Source organism: Castor canadensis, chromosome 5 (assembly GCF_047511655.1).
Source record: "Castor canadensis chromosome 5, mCasCan1.hap1v2, whole genome shotgun sequence".
NCBI classification, from domain to species: Eukaryota; Metazoa; Chordata; class Mammalia; order Rodentia; family Castoridae; genus Castor; species Castor canadensis.
The window spans coordinates 69,666,741-69,687,579 of NC_133390.1; the positions used below are offsets into that span (position 1 = coordinate 69,666,741).

The 20,839-nt window shown below is 39.0% G+C and overlaps 1 protein-coding gene across 3 annotated transcripts in view; it reads left to right on the plus strand.

The window, feature by feature from the left end:
• The window catches only part of Cd86 (CD86 molecule), a 63,314-nt gene extending 43,952 nt beyond the window's left edge, over positions 1-19,362 (plus strand). For all 3 annotated transcript variants that reach the window (XM_074073267.1, XM_074073265.1, XM_074073268.1), the window contains exons 3-7: positions 2,786-3,121; positions 5,593-5,901; positions 8,240-8,395; positions 15,800-15,839; positions 17,114-19,362. In XM_074073267.1, the coding sequence (XP_073929368.1) occupies positions 2,786-3,121; positions 5,593-5,901; positions 8,240-8,395; positions 15,800-15,839; positions 17,114-17,204 (932 nt within the window). In that variant the 3' untranslated portion in view covers positions 17,205-19,362. The remainder of the gene's footprint in view (positions 1-2,785; positions 3,122-5,592; positions 5,902-8,239; positions 8,396-15,799; positions 15,840-17,113) is intronic.
• The last annotated feature ends 1,477 nt before the right edge of the window (positions 19,363-20,839 follow it).

Sequence of the window (20,839 nt, forward strand, 5' to 3'; positions counted from 1 at the left end):
TCTGTGATGAAGTCGCCAAATTTATAGCAAGAATTGGTTAGAAAGAAAGACCTTGCATCTAATGCCAGAATTCTCTTGAGCAAGGGAGAAGTGGCCAATCACTGGCTAATAACAATGAGAGAGGGATACACCACCAAATGGAGAGGGTATTTCTCAACTTCCTTGTGAAGTGGTAAAACAAGCAGTGGCTGGGGGCCAAGAGACTTCCTTTGGGTAGGGCCAGATTTCAATTAAAGAACAACATTCCCCAATACCACCAAAAAATAATAAAATAAAAATCAAAGGACAACACTTTGAGTTTGAAGGGCTTTAAAAAAATTAAAGACAACATTTAGGGAAATATTCATTGAAGAGACAGAGGATATAAAAGAGTTTATTACAATGAGATGAGGCTTCCACAGGGCCTCGTAGCGCACCGAAGGAAACTTAGTAACAAAAGGAAATGTCGTGAGTTCAAATAAGCAGGTAACATGAGGATACGTTTATCCTTGAATGTATGACCTACATTGAGGTAATGGCCAGAGATGACTGAAATTGTGGAGTCGGGAGGGAGGAAGGAAGGTCAGAGACTCAAAATGTTAGCAAACTGTGGGCTTTATGTGGTATTTGAACAGAAAATTGCTGAGGAGATCCTTAAGTGTCTTTGAACACAAACTCCTGATTAGGGAGGCGTCTAGCTGAATTCTTGAATACCTAGATTATGACACTAAAATCCCAGCCATCAGTTGTAACTAGGCATAGACCATTTCTCTCACCCAAGTGCTGAAGATGGGAGAGGTTCTCAATGTTTCCACCAGTGGGGTCTCAGAGAATCTAGTTGATAGAAGGCCTAAACTCTGGAGTCATAACAGGGGAGGCCTGAAACCACTTGGGGAAAATAGATCTTGAGTCAAATTGTCCCCATATGGTCTAGAGAAGGTTAGCAGGGTGCCCATGCCTAGTTCTGAGTGATATCATGAAAGCCAGCTTTTGGTGAGAAGCTACAGAGTATAAATTGTGAAATACTTTCAGTTCCTCTTAAAATGGATTACAGAGTGATTTCTACTCCATAGGGAGGAAATGGGGTTTGGAGACGGGTGGGTAGAAATAAATTTGTCCCATTATTTTCTCTGATCCACACTGGAGACAGAAGCAGATATGGACCACAGCAGCTTCTCAGTCTGGAGTTCTTGTTTTTAAAAATGCAGATTTTGAGCAGATTCTGATTCAGGTCTTGCATTGGGCCAGAGGTTCTGCATTTCTGACCAGCTCCCAGCTGAAGCCAATACATTAGTCCCCAGAGCACACTTTTGGTTGGCAGGTGAAGAAGGAAACAGTTAGATGGGTAAAAGAGAAAGTTCTTGTAATCTTTGGGAGAAGAGGCCTAGGTCAGAGAAATTGGACCAGTCTGTGAGTGGAGAGAGTAAGTGGAAAGGGAAGAAGGTACTGTGAAGCTCTGCACACATAAATATGTAAAGTAAGAAGACAGAAGAAACTAAAGGTGAAGTTATTTCCAGGTCTAGAAGTCTAGAAGTCACAATTGACAACTGAGCAATAAGATAACATTGCCCAATAGTTGACACAAGTTTTAGCTGTGTATTTTGTTTCTCATTTAAGTCATCTGCCCAGTATCATATAGCAAATTAGATCAAAACCAGAACGTATTCATATGCCCTCCTGACAGCACTGAGCTTTTTTTTGTTTTGTTTACAGTAGGTGGCACTCTTGCGTTGTTAGGAGCTTAGCAGAAGTGTAGCAGAAAGCCAACGTTTGCCTTGTAAAGTAATTACCAAATACAGTAAATCTTCATTAGGTCCCCTTTCCACTCTTCTAGGAACCCAGGTAGATTTTCCCTCCTCTTCCCAACACAGACATGCATCCTGTACTTCAAGTGCTTCAGAATTCTAGTGCAGGTGATACAATGTGTACCAATTCAAACTTTTGCCACCTCATTGATGCCTAGAGCACTCAAGACCACTGCTGACCACTTGATCACATGTTCTCACTGGATTAGTTTGCACATAGTTCAGTTTTGCTAGGCACACATCACTGTTATTTCTCCATCTCTTCTCTATTTGAAGAGAAACCTACTGATCAGATCAATTTGATTTCCCACCCACCAACAACACTTCAAATGAAATGTCCCCTCCTTTTCTTCCTTAATGTCAACCCTCTTTGCTGAAACCTTGAATGAAAGCTCTTTATTCAGAACCTATTCTGACTTCCTTCCCACGGCAGCAGCTAACTTCATATTAACTAAGAAATACCATTCTTTCCCCATCCGCCACTTCTCATCTTCCACTATTTAATTTCTTTGCTAAGTCTCAAGTAATTCTGTGACCCAGAAGAGGTCCTACAAAAGCACTGTGATTGATCATACTTAAGAAGTTGGCTGGACCAAGTTTCTCCCCTAAGTGCCAATATGCCTTTAAGGACCAAAGCCTTTCTCTGAGCTTTTCCAGCATGTTCTCTGAGAGTTGTAAAAGTTTCCAGGGACAGAACATCCTGGAAGCAGGACCTGTCTTGGAATTTAAAAATCACTAAGAGGACACAGTCCTTCCCTTATTTAACCAGATAAGGAAATTGAGGCTCATAAAGTTTGCAGTTTTACACAAGCCCACACAGTCGATAAGCAGTGAAACAAGAACAAAAGTCATAATCTACAGGTGTCCAGCATGGACGCACACTTCCATGATAAGACAGCATCTGGGCATTGTATAAAGAGAAATAGAGTTAGTTTCTTCTTCCCTTTTGTTTGGCCATCCCTAATACCCACCTTTTCTTGTTTTCTTTCTTTTTTTTTTAGATGCTGCCTCCCTGAAGAGTAAGGCTTATTTTAACGAGACTGCAGTTCTGCCGTGCCAATTTGTAAACTCAAAAAACCTAAGCCTGAGTGAACTGGTAGTATTTTGGCAGGACCAGGAAACATTGGTTCTATATGAACTGTATTTAGGCAAAGACAAATTTGATAATGTTGCTTCTAAGTATATTGGCCGTACAAGTTTCAACCAGGACAACTGGACCCTGCAACTTCACAACGTTCAGATCAAGGAGAGGGGCTTGTATCAATGTTTCATCCATCACAAAGCACCCAACGGACTGATTCATGTCCACCAAAAGAGTACTGAGCTGTCAGTAGTTGGTATGTGGTCAATAGTGTGTTTAGATCCTTGCCCTTCTCAGATGAGACTGCAAATGAGTGGAGAAATATCAAGGATATGGATTTGAAAGGCCTGGGGGACTATGGAGAAAAGGGAGAAGTCAGCCATTTCTGGGAAGCCTATTTGAAGAGAGTGCAGGGTTGAGGAGTAGAGAACTAAAAGTCATTGATATTTTATCATTTACTTCTGAAGGATCAGTAATGATTTTCTTTGGGGACAAAATAGAGCTAGCTGAACAAAAGTAATGTGGCCAAATGAAAACCATGGGCAATGTGGCTATTACTAAGTTTGTATAACCCTATCAGCCTCAAATCTTTTACATTCATTTTCTTCTTTGGTCCAAGATTTCTTACCCACTAAATATTGGCACAGAACTCCTAGCAAGGGTGACAGCGGACTGATTTGGGTTTTCCCTTCAACTTTCTATAGGTTGCTTATGAGTTGTTCACCACCCTAATCATGAGCGCAGTAGACAGAAGGGGAGTAACCCAGCAAACATAACCCATAAACTGGCGAGCCAGTTTCTCTACTTCACCAGGTCTTGAAAAGCCTAAACTTTGCTACCAATCTTTTAGATTATCATACAATAAATTTTTTTGTTTTAGTGCATAGTTCTATTAATTTTATAGATTACGTATAGATATATGTAGCTACTACTCTCCCTTCTATGTCTAGGATGTAGAACATTTCTATTACACTAAAAAATTCCTTCATCATATCCCTTTATGGAGTCACGCTCTGTAACTCATAACCTTTGCTTTACATGCTATAGTTTTGTCTTTTGGGGAATGTCATATAAATGGAGCCATATATGTATAATATTTTGAGACTGGCTTCTTTTATTTGGCATAATGGCTTTGAATTTCACCCAAGCTGTTGCATGCATTAAAATTTTGTTTTACTGCTGAGTTACATTTTATTGTTTATCCATCCAACCCACTGAAAGACATTGGCTTGTTTCCAGTTTAGGGTTATTATGAATAGAGCTGCTATAAACAGGCATGTGCAGGTTTTTGTGTCTATGTAAGTTTGCATTTCTCTGGGATAGATACTCAAGCATGGTATTACTGGATCCAGATTCTTTCTTGATGAAATGGGAAAAAGCAGATCAATACCTATTCTGAAACCACAGAGTAAAACAGAGGCAAAAATAGATATAGAACGGAGAGTTGCTCCCCCTGGTCTCCGTGTGAATCAAACTAGGCTGCAGTAATTTTGGAGCACTTAACTAAACCCTAAGTCAATGTTTTCAAGGTGCAGCCAAGTACCATTGGTGAAACAGGTGTGTTTTAGGAAAGACACAGATGAGCATTTTAAAAATGGTTTTATATTTATTTTAAGTGTATTAGAACTATAACTTATTCAACCTGTGAATTCAAAGATATTGCTAGTAAGGCAACATGAAGTAAAGCTGAGGCTGCAAATAGTGTGATGGTATGGCAAAACTAGAAGAGATGACCTGCAGATGCCCTCCAGTTGAGAAACAATATACTAAATTATAAATTAGTGTATAGAACCTGCAGACTACCTAGTAACTGTAGAAGAGCAAGGGATTTGACTGGCAGAAGGCACATAAATCAGCGTCTATGTGTCAGTGAACTTCAAAGCCATAAAAACATGACTAGTCAACAACAGCAAAAGAAGCATTGTGTGTTTTTCAAGCCTAAAACGGCTAGATTTGGTCAAAATTTTATACTATATGATAAAGACACCTTGAGAGTTATGCCAAAATGCAGTATTCTGAATTTCTAAATCCCAAATCCCCACTTAATACCATTCTACTTAGATTTCTTTTTTTTTTAAGTCAAGGTTTTTAAACTTAATACAGTCTAATCAGATAGTAACAACAGTAAATAAATACTTTGAAAAAAAGGCAGGTATCTATATCTGGGAGAAAATATAAGTCACAGTATTCTATAGGGTAGAAGGGAGATAACTGCTGATGTCCATAATTAGACAATTCAAGGACAACTTGAACATTTCTAAAGCCATTTCTAAAACTAATGGCAACAACCTTCTTGGGTTTCTTAAAGATAAGACATAGCATGACAGCACCATGAACTCATTTCATGGGACTTTAGCTCAGTCTCTTTTTGCTTTCTTGGTCTGGAGAACTGGAATGTACCTATTGGGGAATTTGGGTCCTATAGTCAAGTCAGGTCTCCTTCCAAAGACTCTCCTTAATGAAATAGTGGCTTCATTGTAAACATTTAGTGAGTTAATCTCAGCTCCCCTTTCTGTGTACCCCTTGATTTGGGTAAGCATTATTAAAAAAATAAATATAGGCTCAGTATATAGTCCTTACCATGGGTTGAGGCCCATTCTTGGGATTCCCAAGAATGTCCCAGTAAGCTTCCAGATCAGGTATTTTAGTTATTTGCTTTGCTATTATCCTGTAAGTATGTTTAAGTTTACACTGATTTTTTTTTTTGTATCTCTATTCTGCTTCTAGCTAACTTCAGTGAACCTGAAATAGTGCTAATTTCTAATATAACAGGAAAGAGTGCCATAAATTTGACCTGCTCATCTAAACAAGGTTATCCAAGACCTGTGAAGCTGTATTTTTGTCTAAGCACTGAGAATTCAACTACCAAGTATGATGGTGACATGAACATATCTCAACATAATGTCACACAACTGTATGATGTTTCTATCAGCTCATCTATTCCATTCCCTGATGGTGAAAGCAATGTGACCATCTTTTGTGTCCTGCAAATTGAGTCAATGGAGGCAGAGCTTTTCTCCCAACCTTTGCCTATAGGTAAGGTTGCTTCCCAAGACTGTTTATTTCACCAGGTATTACACATAAATGTTAAGGCAAATTATCCAATGTCCCCTGCCTGCTAGAAGCCCTCCTACCAGGCCATTTTATGATTTTATTAGGAAGGACTTAGATGGAGGAGTCCTGCTGCATTCAAGTGAGGCAAAGTCCAAGAGGCTATGAACTTGTGCTGCTGATTGAATTCAATCTAAATTACATTCCATGGAAATGTGTGACTAAATTTAAAACAAACTGATAACTAGTTTTATAGGCATTCAGAGGCAGGCAAGATCTTTGCGGGTCAGGGAAGGCTTCCTAACAGTGGTGGGATACTGTAAAAGAGAATATTTGTCTTAGTAAGTGTGGTGATTAGAGGGAAGGGAATTCTAGATGACAGACTCTTAAATTTCCAGTGACTTCCTGCACAGAAAAATTCAGAGTCAGCATCCATGCTTAGCAGGTGAGAGGACCACATGGATCAGCAGTATTGATGGGAGAGCAGGAGGTGTGTCAAAGAAAGACTCAGAGACGGAAGAGTTACAAGAGCTAGTTCAGCTGGAGGAAGGGGTTGAAACCAAGAAGTGCCCACTGATAGGAGCTGACATTTTAAAGTCCCAGCTTCTTTGCCCCAGAAGGCAGTCATCTATATTTAAAACTCTATTTTTGAAGAATAGTAACTGCAAACTTCACTTATAGAATAAAGACACTCTGCACCCACAGAACCCCCATCACTGCTGATCTGAGCCTGATCTTTCTCCTCACTCATTTGTCTTCTGCTCACCAAGGTCCCTTCTCCAACTCTGGCTCCTTGGTTTGCCCTTTTCTGTGGCATGCATCCAACCCTTGATCCATCCCCTGGTTTTGCTACCTCCTTGCTCGTGGTATCTAGTTTAGACATAACTTGGCCTATGGACATAATCTCAGGAAAAGTCCTAGAGCTAGTGCCCACAGGCCATTTTTACAACTGGGGCCGTCCCCTCTCCTGGTACTGACTTACTTCCACTCAGACATCTGAGAGTCTAGTAAAGGATGGGCCACCCAGACTATCCTGGTTGCTTCTAATGCAGCATCTCTTAGCCTGATGGAAGCCTCACTACGCCTTGCCTGAAGTTCAACAGCTCAGTGTAGTCACTAGCTTCAACATACATGCAATGCCTTGGGCTCTCTGCATGGCTCCCATAGTCTAAAAATGAGCAGGAACTTGGCACCACTACATCCTCACCATGGGTCATCTTTTCTACTGCTTCTTTACTGCTGACAAAACCTCCCTGGGTACCACCATTTTCAGAAATGATTCATCATAGCTGCCTCAGGAAGATGGGGCTTACTTCTCTGTATCCATATTCTATAGCTTGATCAGGTTAGATACTAAGCCAAGGATCCTGTTGAGTGCCAAAGGGTGGCAGCCTCCATGTGGAGTAGAGCCACCGATTACTGGAAAGTCAAACAGGCTCAAGTGAGACACACTGGAACTTATTGAAAAGGTATTGAATATGGCTGACACTGACAACAATTCCTGTGTCTCCAAATTGTGCTAGTGGGAGAACAGCTGATACTATTTTTTCTATAATTTGGGATTAACTACAAGAACTATTCCCCCACAAGTTCTATACAATGAGCCACTCAGTTTTCAATCACAAAGCATGTTTTTAAACTCCCTGGAAATTTAGCAATTCCTGTGTAAATAAATCCTACCTCCAGAGAGCTGATGCTGAATCTGATTGCTCAGGGGATGGAGACATATCAAAGATTTTCTAATAGGTGAGACATGCTGAAAGCTGAAGAAGCTGAGGAAACCTGCTGTGACCTTAGTGAAAAAAATAATGACCAAAGAAACACAAACTGGAGGCATGGGCATGGGAGGAGGCGTTTCAGTTTGTCCAAGTGAGAGTTATCTAGAGCATGACCTGGAGATAGCGGTGGATGAAGGAACCATTACAAGGGCAACATCAGGGCCTGGGGACTGCACTTGGGCTGGGGTAGCAAGGCATTTTACCGGTGACTCTACATGAAGAGCTTCAGCCCAAATGCTTTACCCAGATTCCAGTATCAGGGATCAGGCTGACTGTTTCCTTCCAGATCCTGGTCAATGTCATCCCCACGTTGGGGAAGGGAAGGTAGATCCATGCAGGCATTTAGCCAGAAGCACAAGCTTGATTCTTAGTTAGCTTCTGAGGCACTGAGGTGGGAGTTTCTCTGGCCTCATACTGTGGATTTCGAGCTCTTCTGGCTCTAGAGCCCTGGGGAGATGCTGTCAACTAAATTAATAGAACAGCAGCAAATGTAAACCCTTTGTAAATGAGTCTCTGACTGATTGGAATCTTGTGGTCATTTCTAGTTCCTGGAAACACTTTGCCTGTCTCAAACCAAGGAAGCTATATTGCAGCTGTAGTTCTTCTAGCCGGCGTATGTGCAGTGGCGATCTTTGTATCACTATGCAAGAAGAAAAAGCAGCAGCGGCAGCGGCAGCAGCAGCGTGGTGTCTCTTATAATGGTAATGAGTAAGCCTTTGCCCTCTCTACAGATGACACATGGTAGATTAGCTGATCAGCTGCCTTCTGGAGCTCATTGGCTAATCTAGACTGGCAATAAGTCAGAAAGTTGTTTGAGGAAAAGATTTCCCCTCAGGTTTTGGAGGTTGTATTGCACTCAGCTGCTGATAATGTTTGCCTGTACTCCTAAGAAAGGCAGCATGGTTAACCTAAGTTCCACAAATGTGCCTCTGTTTTCCAGTAAAGCTGATTATTATTTGCTTTAACTGTCTTACTTTATGAGGTTATTGTGACAATTCAAGAAAGTAATATGGTAAAAACACTTCTAAATGTTGGAGATTATGGACCTGGTGTTATTGAAGCAGGGGAGTTGGCTAGGTGGCCAAAAAATTTACCTTCTCATCTCTGAAGGTCTAGGTTGCCTATGAAATAAGTTAAATGAATTGTTTTTCATTGGCTTATAAACAATAACATTAATTTTACTGATCACTATTATCAAAAATGACAAAAATTAAAATCATCCATTATTCCACTGGTTAAAAAAACCATGATTTTTGAAGATAACATTTTAGTGTATATCCTTCTGATTTTTCTATGCATAAATCTGTTATTCTCCACAATTCATAATATCATAATTATTATTTTCTGCAAGGTTGTATACTTGCCTATTTTGGCCTATTTTGTAACTTCATTATACTAAATATAGCAAAACAATTTTCAATGTCATAAATGCCAATCTACAGCATATTTTAAAGGGTTACAAGATATTTTATTATGTGAATATACCCAAATTAATTTACTTAACCAATCCCATTTGTTGGATACTTGGGTTATTCCATTAGTTTTGCTATTGGAAATAAGACTGCATTGTACAGCCTCTCCATTGACTTCTGATGTGAAAGTGTTTAATGAGAGTCTGACTATGTAATGATCCCATGCCTATTTGTAGTTTAGGCTGGTCTGGGTAATGTTTTCAGATAACATTGGACTTCACCTCCAATAGTAGTTAGTTTGGTGGTATCCAATAATTACTGTAACTTTACTTTTGGTAGAAAGCACAAGATGAGTGTTCTAGCCTGTATCTTAGTTATGTTTTCAGTGTACTGATTTTAAGATCTATAGAAAATAGATGGATAACTTCAGCAGTCACTCATTTCATCCGGTCATATTTTAAAAAGGAAAAATTGGGGAATGATTACTGAACTTCAATAAAGTACATGTCAGAGCCATCCAAACTGCCAAAGTATGGAGTGTTCTGAGAGGTTTCTATGGAAAAAAAAAAAAAAAAGTAAAAGTGTAATATCCAGAGCAGATGAGTCACGCGTGACCAGTCTTTGCTTTTCACGATGAGGGTTTGGAGCTTCTCTTTCTTTTAATCTCATTTAGAATTAGACAGACATGCAGAAGCAATTTTCAGCTTGGAAAAAAGCTGTTCCCAAAATTTGCCTTTACATTGCCATTGAAACAAAGAAGGGATGTTGAAAAACAGAAATGAGAATATTTCTTTTTTATATTAGCATAAATTAATTCATAAAGGGGTTTCATTGATGTTTCCATAAATGCATATAATGTACTGGGATCAAATTTACCCATTCTATTACATTCTCTAATCTTTTCCCTCCTCACCCCATTTTTCAAGCAGTATTTAGTGGGTTTATTTTCCCACCCACCAGACAATCCCTGTTTTATGCTCATGTCTTTCTTTTCCCATAAGGCAACCAGAAAAATTTAGGAGACTAGATAAGGGAGTTAAACAGGACATATCTATATCACAAGAGAAGTTGGAAGAGGGTTAAAGAAGTATGTAAGCTGGTCTTAGTGGTAAAAGGAAGAAGACAAGAGAGAATAGCACATATGACTTCCAAGATTGTGATAAAAATTACTGGTAGGAAAACGTTGTATGGTCAGTCACCTGAGCCAGTGAATTTGGTCAAAGAAAGGAGACTTGATATCCCTGGAAGGAAGGAGATGTACCAGGTAAAACCAGACCATATTGACACCAGATGCTTGTTAATTTAAGTTTTGTAGTATCAGTAATAACTTCTCTTACCTTTTCACATTGGCTATGTTATAAGTAGAATATTGCCCCTTTCAAAATGTCCACCTCTTATACCTTAGAACTTATATGTTATCTTACATGGAAAAAGAGACTGCATATTTGAGAAAGGTAATGACCTTGAGATGGTGGGATTAGCCTGAATTATCCAGGTGAGTCCAATCTTAACCACATGAACCATAGAACTTTACCCAGATGCATTAGAGAGAGAAACTGGAAGAGAGGGGAACAATCTGAGGCTTGATAAAGGCTCAACTCACCATTGCTGGCTTTGAATTTGGAGGAAGGTCATGAGCCAAGGAATGTGAATCACTTCTAGAGGCTGAAAATTGTCTTCAGTTGACATTCAGACCTAAGAAACTCATGTTGCTAATTTTGCCATGAGTATGAAAGGATAATTTAATTATTCTGTGTTGGTCTATAAGACATCTGAAATACTGTGTTCAGTTCTTAGAACTCAGTTCTACAACCACAAGGATCTGAATTCTGTCCAGTGACAGATGTGAAAGTAGTCATGATCCATCCACTGGGACACAAGGGATTTTTCCAATAATAGGACTTCCTACTAATGTATTAATCCGTTTCTTAGCCCCCCAAACTAACTAACCTGACATTAAAATTTCTGTCTAGGGTTTGTTTGTTACAGTTTTCCTATACCTCAACTGTACATTTTTACCCTGTTTAGGCTATTTGAATGAATAAAAAAGAAATGCCATGGTTATCCTAGCTGTTTTTTAGCATCCCCGCCCCCACCTTGGTCTCTTTGTCTCTCTCTCTTCTCTTTATGTCAAATAGGGTAGAAAAGGCATGAGAAATTGTAACTTTGAATTATTTTTTGTCCAATCAGAAGTTGCCCTATCAGCTTACCATGTAAATTTGTGTGACTGAAAACTGTACATAATAGTGTTCAAGCAACCAACAATTTTTTCAATTTGCCTCCCTAGAACAAACCCAGAAGAGTCTCAGCTTCCCTAGTAATAATTTCCTAAAGGCCAAATATCTTCTCCCAAATAAATCATTTTAACCAACATTTAAATACAGAAACCTTCACAGGGTTTAAAAACTGAAAGTTGGTGATCTCATCACATTTGCTTTTCAAAATGCTAAAGTTGTAATCAAACCCAAAAGTATAGAATTTGCTGTTTTTATTGTCTGCTTTCATTTTTAAATAGGGGCTTTTTTATGGTACTAATTTTGCCATGAGTGTGAAAAGATAATTTAATTATTCTGTTTTGGTCTATAAGACATCTGAAATACTGTGTTCAACCACAAGCACCACTGTTATTAAGAGGAACTTTGACAATAATAACCTAACCAAATTTATAAAGTTCCTTGTTCAAATAAGAAATAGCTCGGTGCCTTAGTTCCTTTTGTGTTACTATACAAAAAAAAAAAAAAAAAAAAAAAAACCTGAAGACTGGGTACTTTAAAGGAAAATTTCATTTTGGTTCATGGTTTGAAAGCCTGAAAAGCCCGAGCTCTGGCAGCCACATCTGGTGAGGGCCTCATGCCACATCATAACATGGCAGATGACATCGTGTGGTGGGGTACATATTAGAGAAGCATATGTAGAAGAACATGTGTGCAAGAGGGCGCCAAGGGGAGGTGCCATGCTTTCTAACAAACTATTGTCATGGCAACCAATCCAGGTCTGTGAGACCTAACCCACTCCCATGGGATAAGCATTAATTCTTCCAAGGGCATCACCCCCATGACCAAATTACCTCCCACTGGGCTCCACTTTTTTCTTTTTTTTTTTTTTCCCCAGTACTGGGGCTTGGACTCAGGGCTTACACCTTGAGCCATTCCACCAGCCCTTTTTACCAAGATAGGGTCTCACAGACTATTTGCCTGGGCTGGCTTCGAACCGCAAACTTCCTGATCTCTGCTTCCTGAGTAGCTAAGATTATAGGCGTGAGCCACTGCTGCCCAGCTGGGCCCCACTTCTTAATGGCTACTCCACCTCTCAACACCCCCACCAAGCTTCTAGGAAATAAACCTTTAGGAGACAAACCATATTGAAACCATAGTATCAAGCAGCTGAGGATCCTTAACCTAAGAAAAATCCTGGGAGGACAGAAATCCTGCCTTCAAATAGCTGAAGAGCTGCCTTAGGGTGAAAAGACTACACTTAAATATGTGACTGACTCCAAAGTGCATCTCAGTGAATGAAGTTTATAAGGAAGTGTAAGGAAACAGACTTTCCTAACAGCTAAAATAATCCGTCCATGAAGATTAACTGTTACAGGAATTACCCTCCTGCTATAACCAACCAAAAATCAGATAAAGTATATGAGACAATTGTTTCCACACATTGCACAACAGGCAGCAGAAAACTGTAGTCCTGAAAGAAGGGAAAAGATGAAGTGAGTCCTGTGATTGCCCCCCAATTTACAGTGTCCAGATGGCTAAGGGGAGTTCTGATATCAAAACTAGAAAAAGACATTACAATAAAAGAAGATTATAAATATCCCTTGTGAACATAGATGCCAAAATTCTTTATAAGATTAGAGACTAAAATCTAGCACTATCTTAATCATGCCACATCATGAAAAAGTAGGGCTTATCCTAGGAAGATAGAAAAGCTGAACACTTAAAAATCAAGAAATAAAATTTGCCAAATTAACAGCCTAAAAGAAAAACCACATGATTATATCAATGGATACAAAAAACCTTTTGAAAAAACTAATACCTATTCATACTTTTGAAAAAGAAAGGAAAATTCTCAGAAAAGTGAGGGAAATCCTTCAACCTGACAAAGAACATCTACCATGCTCTTTCCATTGACATTGTATTTAATGATAAAAGACTGATTGCTTTCCTTCCTAAGATTGGGAATAAGCACGGATGCTCATTCTACCACTTTGGTTAACATTGTGCTGGAGGTCATAGCCAGTGCACCAGCTCAAAAAAGAAAAAAAAGGGATACAAATTGGAAAGGAGTAAGAAAAACTATCTTTTGTATTTTTTTTTTTTTGCAAATAATATGATCATGTTTATAGAAATACCTAAAAAGCTATTAGAATTAGTAAGTAAGTGTAGCAAAGTCTCAGGATACAAGGTCAATACACAAAATCAAGATCAATTGTATTTCCATAGTAAAAACAAACAAAATTAGAAAAGGTTTTTTGCTTTTGTTTTTTGCAGTACAGGGGTTTTGAAATCAGGACCTTGTGTTTGCTATGCAGGTACTCTACCACTTGAGCCATACTCCCATCCCTGAAAAAGTGTTTAAATACCACTTACGGTAACATCAAACAATATTAACGATTATATAGTTCCCAAAACATGTATAAGACCTATATGTAGAAAACTACATACAGATAGAAATTAAAGTAAACCTAATTAGTTGGAGGTATATGCTATGTTCAGGATCAAAAGATAAAATATTAAGATATCAATTCTCCCCAAATTGATCAATGAATTCAAAACAAAATCCCGGAAGGATCTTTGGCAGAAATTTAAAGGCTGTCTTAAAAAGGTGGAAATGCAAGACTCTACAATTGCCAAAGCAATTCTGAAAAAATAAGAACAAATATGGTAGTTGCATTACCTGACTTCAAGATTTACTGTACAGTTACAGTAATCATAACAGCCTGATACTGGTGAAAGGACAGACAGATCAGTGAATGGAACAAAGCAGAGTCAAAATATGAACACATATAATTGGCTGATTTTGACAAAGTTACCAAGGCATTTCCTTGCAGAAGGGATAATCTTTTCAACTGATGGTGTTGGGAGAATTAGATATCCAAATGGAAGAAGAAAACGTGCAAAAAATAAAGTAGATCATAGAAGTAAATATTAGAGCTAAAGCTAGAAGACTTCTGAAAGAAAACATAGGAGAAAATCTTTGTGACTTTATTTTTATTTTATTTTTTGTAATTTAATTTTATTTTTGTTATCATATTATTGTATTGGGGGTACACTGTGACATTTATGGAAGTGCTTATATCATTCTCCTTTATCCCTCCTTTCCCCCTTCTTAGAACAGTTTCAACAGGTCTCATTTCCATTTTCATACATGAGTACATACTATTTCCACCATATTCACCTCCTGCACCCTTTCCCTATATCCTCCCCCTCCCACTGGTGCCAACCCCTGGGAAGGACCTGTTTTATCTTCCCTTTTTTTGTGATTTTAGATTAGGCAAACCTTCTTAGATAAGACACACAGACATATTATAAAAGGATAATTTGATAAACTGGGATGTGTCAGAATTTTTAAAAATTACCCTTTGGTTTATTAAGAACTCAAAAAGTCAAGCATAGACTTGGAGAAAATATTTTGCAAAATATATGTCTAGTAAATGATGTATATCCAGAATATATAATTATATATTACTACTAACAAATAGGAGGCAAGCTCTCATTTAACAAGAATATAGAATTATATTATCCTATTTATATGAAATCTGAGAAAAAGTAAAACTATTGTGACATTAAATGAATCAATGATTGCTAAGGAATGGGATAGAGAAAAGTAGTTGATTGAAAGGGGACAGATTGGAACTTACATAAATGTTTTCTGTCTCAACTGAGGTCATGGTTACATAATAGTATACATTTATTAAATTTATCAAACTTTATACTGAAAATGGCTAATTTTATTGTCCATTAATATATCTCCATAAAGATAAATTATTTTAAAATATTCACACACATAAAAGAGAACTACCAATGACAGGAAGTACTCAAGAAGACCCTATTTAGAAAAGACCAAGTCACAAAAACCATCAGGGATATTGTTGGGAGGATTCCTGTGGTCCCTAAATTCCTTCATGAATGCTCAGATTAACAATCCCTTCTGTGAGACTCTGAGTGAGACAATAGTACTGACACAACAGTCAAGTCAGCCTAGAGGAATTTATACCCAAACTGTAAATTCAAACAAATAGCACCTGAGGCTCTGGGAGGTCTAGCTGACTAGAGGTTTCCCAGCTGGGCCTGTCCATGCAACAATGTATAGTACTTGGTGGCCCCAGCTGGCTAACTCATTTAGGCATCAGCACCTTCAAGATTCCCTTTTGTCTGCTTCCTAAGCCTTGTTTTTAGAAAAGCACTGGAAACATTTCTGATCACTAAATGATTGCTAAAACTAAATGTGTTACCCTTCCCAGTGTTGTTTTTATTTCCTTGAGGATAGAGTAAGAGAAACATTTTACATTTTGGATGCAAGGAACTCATTCCCAGTCCCACTGAAATTGCATCATTTAAGTAGCCATTTCTTCCAAGTATAAGGTCCTAACAATTTCTCTCTGAATCTAGATCTTTGAAGCCTGTTTGAACTTTCTTCTCATATTTATATGTAAGGAATACAAATTTTGAGGTTGTTTTTGGTCTCTTTCAGAAACTGCAGAAGAGGAAGAGAGTGAAGAGATTGAGGAAAGGTGAGTCCAGACCCTGCAACATTGTTAAAAGAGGTTTGATGTCCAGGGTATTTATTACATGCATAGGCTTGAGCCTGAGGCATGCTGTGACATCAGCAAAAATAAGATACTGGCGAAGGAGAGGAAATTGAGATTAGTTAGGACCTGGAGGGAAGTGACCTGTCTATAAGTGGATGGCAGAGTATCCAATGCACAATGCCCAGAAGGCATGGCAAGTCAAGTCATGGTCAAGTAAAAATTCAGGGGTTCTAACATGGTAAACATAGCCTGCATCTTACTCACCATGGTAACCTCAGCATCCTACTACAGTGACTGAACTAGTAGGCGTCCCACATGTGTGGAATGAATACATGAAATATGAAGAGTAATAACATGTTCCCTTTAGCCTCAGTGCCTTTGCATCTGCCATGACCTCTGCTTGGAGGTTCTTCTGCCATTTCTTCTTCTCATTCTTCAGATCTTGCCTCAAGTAGCACTTTCTTTAAAAACCTTCCCCAAACTAAATACTGTCTACCTATTACAGTGTCATGTAGATCCCAACTTTTCCCTGCATAATGACAGATTATACTTACATATTTGTGAAATTATCTTACTAAGCTCTATTAAGTAAACTAAACTAAACTAAACTAAACTCTATGGAATAAACTGAACTTAACTCCATCATTGAGCTGCCTACACCCAGCACAATGCCTGGCACCATGCTCAGTGTTCATTTATTGAAAGAATATATGGAAGTTCCTGGTAATAAACTCATTCACAGCCTGATGCAGTCAGCTTGTCTGGACCTCCATCCTTCCTGAAGGACTGGGCACTCAAGGATATCAAGGCTTTGCATGGTCATAAGGTCAAAACAATCCTCAGTCAAAAGTCTGTTCACAGAGACAAGGTCATGACCCCAGGCTGCTGAGGCCACCAGAGTGCCTGGCATGTATCCAGATATGCTGTGATTTGAGGAACAAAACTATTCCAGGCATCCTGGATGGGGAGCCAGGGTACTGAGGTCCTGCCCATCCTGCCAGACTTGCTTCAGAAATAGTCTGGGACAACCCACAGAAGGAAGGCCACAGGGAATCAGCAAAGGGCAGGGGCAGATGAAAATAAGGTAGTTGTCAAAAGAAGCTTGGATGACTGTGTAGAGAAAGGTTCTTTTCTCCTGCCTCCACCTCTCTGTCTACTCACTGCTATTACATATCTGCCTTATCAATGAAATCTAGAAAAAGAAAATGATTGTATTGTGAAATCTCACCCAATTCTTTTTTTCCTATTTTCCCCAGAGTATCTAAAAGAAGAAATGAAGAAGCCCAGTGTATTGATCACAGTTCAGAGATGCTCTCAGATGACAAAAGTACTACAGATTTTAACTAAAGAGAAAAGTTCATACAAGTGTCCATTTTTATACCCTTCCCTTTGCAAGTTTTTGGGAAACCTTTTTCATTTCTCCCAGAAGGCAAGAGAATGTAACCTTTTGTAACAGTGGGGCTCCAGGACTCCCACTGAGTGAAATAGTGCCCTACAATGCCAGCTCTGTGCTGGGAGGAGAGGTTAATTCTCTGATTTCTTTTAATTCAGAGCATACTCATAGCCAAGCCCACCTGGATAGTACTTCTCTTGGGAATAATGTTTAGGACTAATGTCTCTTGTTTCAGATCAGATTCTTCTCTTAATTTTGCAAAACATGTTTTCATATGGAACTCCTGGTTCTGGAATTACTGGTTTTTATTTGCCCTGCATTCTAAGGTGGTGCCTCATTTCATTTTGTATACTTGTGACTGAACAACTACCTCTTCTGTCAGGTTGGAATAATGTATTTTACAACTTTATAGTGTTCATATTAATATTTTAAAATATAAAGAAATGTAAACTATAATAGTGTAATTACTATGTTCTAGAGAAAGGCCTATGCCTTATAAGAAATGCTTGTTTCTCTGTCAGGATAGGTAATGAGTATGATGCTCTGGTTAGCGTATGGGCAACAGTGAACAGAGAAAGGTCAATTCTGGGAAATCAGGAGAGACAGATGGAATCAGCCCTGAATACTGGAGTCACTTTTATTTGGATTGTTGCTAATATTGGGAGTATCCACCTGTCAACCAGCCATTAACAAATCTTTGCGGAGAACACTGAAGAAGGCAGGAAAGTGCTTTATCTCCTGAGCCCTAGTTCTGTTCTTGGGGGAAAAAAAAAGTGACTCAGATGATGGCCTGGAGCAGCTGTGCAAGAACCAAGAGAAAGAAACCAGAAATTCAAAAGAGAAAAAAATGAAAGAACTTGACCAATAGAGATGCACATGGAATGTTTGATCTGTCCAGTCCTTCGATAAGTCTTGGGAGAAGACACAGATGGACAGTCTGCACAAACAGATTTAGACAGACAAGACAGACAGTAGTTTTCTGCTGCTTGGTGAGGGATTTGATGATACCCGAGTTATTATGAGATTTCATCTGGCTGAAAGTAGAGTTGGTGAAGAAAGCTATCATCTTGACCACATGAATGGAAGGAGGCCTAAAACTCTTTCAATTCGTGGCTGAGAGAGGAAGAGCTGAATATACATCACCCAAAGGCTTCCTTGGCCTGAAGATGTCCTAGAGAATATGATATGGCCCAGAGCAAGGCTCATGATCTGAGAACTGTTTATGCTTAAGAAATGATAGGAAAACTAAGTGCAGGAGAGAAGCAGCTTAGCAGAAATGTGTTAGGAAACCCAGTAGCATCAGTCAGGGATGTAGCAGCCTCAGTCCAAACCTGAAGTAAACTTTGGGAGGCCTGAGACACAAAAATTGTTCTTTATATTTTACATAAAGGGCCCTCACGGGTTGTAGACTGCTGTGGTAGTCAGGTTTATCCTTGTAATATTACCATAAATACATCCTTCCCCTGACCACATTAGACTTTTAGCACCCAGCTGGCTTCTATTATGTTTTGTTCTCTTGTGGTGCTGGGGATCAAACCCAGGCTTTGTGCATGCTAGGCAAGTCCTGTACCACTGAGATACATCCCCAGCTATAACATGTTTTATACAGAATAGCTCTTAATAAAGTGTTATTACATTTATTTAAGTTTATATTTTCTGCTTCAACTTCAGCAGTACTACCAAGTCTTGTAGCTTAATATTCCCTCTATCCTTTGACATTTCCATGGCTCTCTAACCCACCTCAAATTCTCTTCACCTCCTTTCCCCCTAACCATATAAGAAACAGGGGCTTATATGTGCCTATATGTTTATCTCAGTAATGAGATATAAAAAAGTCAAGTAAGAGTGGCTACTTCTGAGGACAACTAGGATCTCAGAATAAGGAAGGGATACTTGCTTTTCAGCATGTAACCTTTCCACTGAGTAACTTTAAAATGATGTGCTTGTCATATGTATGTGACTAGAAAAACAATACATGTTGAAACTATTCCAGGAATGGGGGGAGGAGATAAAGAATAGTGGAGAAGGTGAATTCAAATATGATATATTGTAAGAACTTTTATAAATGCCACAGTGTACCCCCAACCAGCACAATAAAAAACCAAAAACATATGCTTGTATGTACAGAAGCTTAATGAAAAATATTTCCTGAAAATACCCTGATTATAAAATAAATACATGCATGCATACGTATACCATGTAAGAAGAGCCAGGATGATTCTGGAAAAAAGAAACCCATCTGGACTCTGAGAGGGCAGGGCTGGCTCATCAATGGATCTCTAGCATGAAGATAGTGCCCAAAACATATTGGTTTAACTATCAAATGAAACATTAACCTTCACCAATTACCCTTTGTGGAAACACCTCTCCTTTGTGTATTAAATTCTTTAAATCTGCTGTGCTCAAAGTTTGGGGGGGGAATAGAACTAAAATGGGTTGAAAGAAGTGATCAGGTATAATAACAGTTCTAGTTAACATTACTGCGAGTTTACCATGTGCCAGGTGCTCTTCTAAACCTTTGAACTCATTAGCCCATTCAGCCCTCACAATGACCCTGAGATGTAGGTAATGGTCTATGGTGCCCATTTTGTTCATGAGGAAACCTAAGCACAGAGTCATCCTAGTAATTTATCCAGTGTTAACTTTGTAAGAGGTAGAGCTGGGGGGAGATTTTGCAAAGCACCCCCAACACACACACACACACACACATCCCACAATATTTCCTATCTTCTTTAACTATAGAAGAGACAGCATTTTGATTGGTTACAGGGTGAGTGTCTACACCACTCAACCTATAGGTTGATTACTATACCCTTCAGCCCCCCAGAGGTGGTGACTAGAGGACTTGTCATTGAGTTTCCCCGCAAGCTATTCTGTCATCTGATAAGGTCAGAAGCTATGGATAATAAGGCACATGACAAGACCAGTGAAAATGAGATTTTGGTCAGAGGGAAAGTGAAATCTATTTGCTGCCTCCAACTACTCCCCCTCCAACCCTCCCAGTTATTCTTCTGCAATCCACCCTCCTCCCTTTGCCATTCTGAAGCCAGTTTCACTCACTCAATGTCCTCATATTTGTTAACCCAAGCTTGAAAGCAGAGTCATTTCTGACATCTGCCTTCTGACCTTTCCCTCGGCACCCACTTCCTTCCCTATCATCCTACTCATCAGCAGGCCAGGCAAGTATTTTTCCAGCTCTGGCCCCAGTCCCTTCTTTTCTCATTCAGGCCCTTATCTACTCATTCTAAGAACATGATAACCACTATCCAACTGATCCTGGTCTCCTGTTTCTCTTATCCTTCATTCTATCCAAAACACTCAAAGGAACAACAAGGTATAGTAAAAGGAAGGTATCCCTCCCATTTCTTTTATCTAGTCACACCACTGTGATCTTATAAATCTTTCCATAGACCACTGCCTCTGTGTGTGTGTGTGTGTGTTCCTTTTATTCAGGCAGATTTGATTTTATTCTACACAACACTCTAAGGAAGTCAGAAGGTACTTGCTAGGATAATTAATAGAGAAAAAAGTCTTTGGAGCAACACTTCATATTAAAAACACATCTTAGCAGGGCACTGGTGGCTCACGC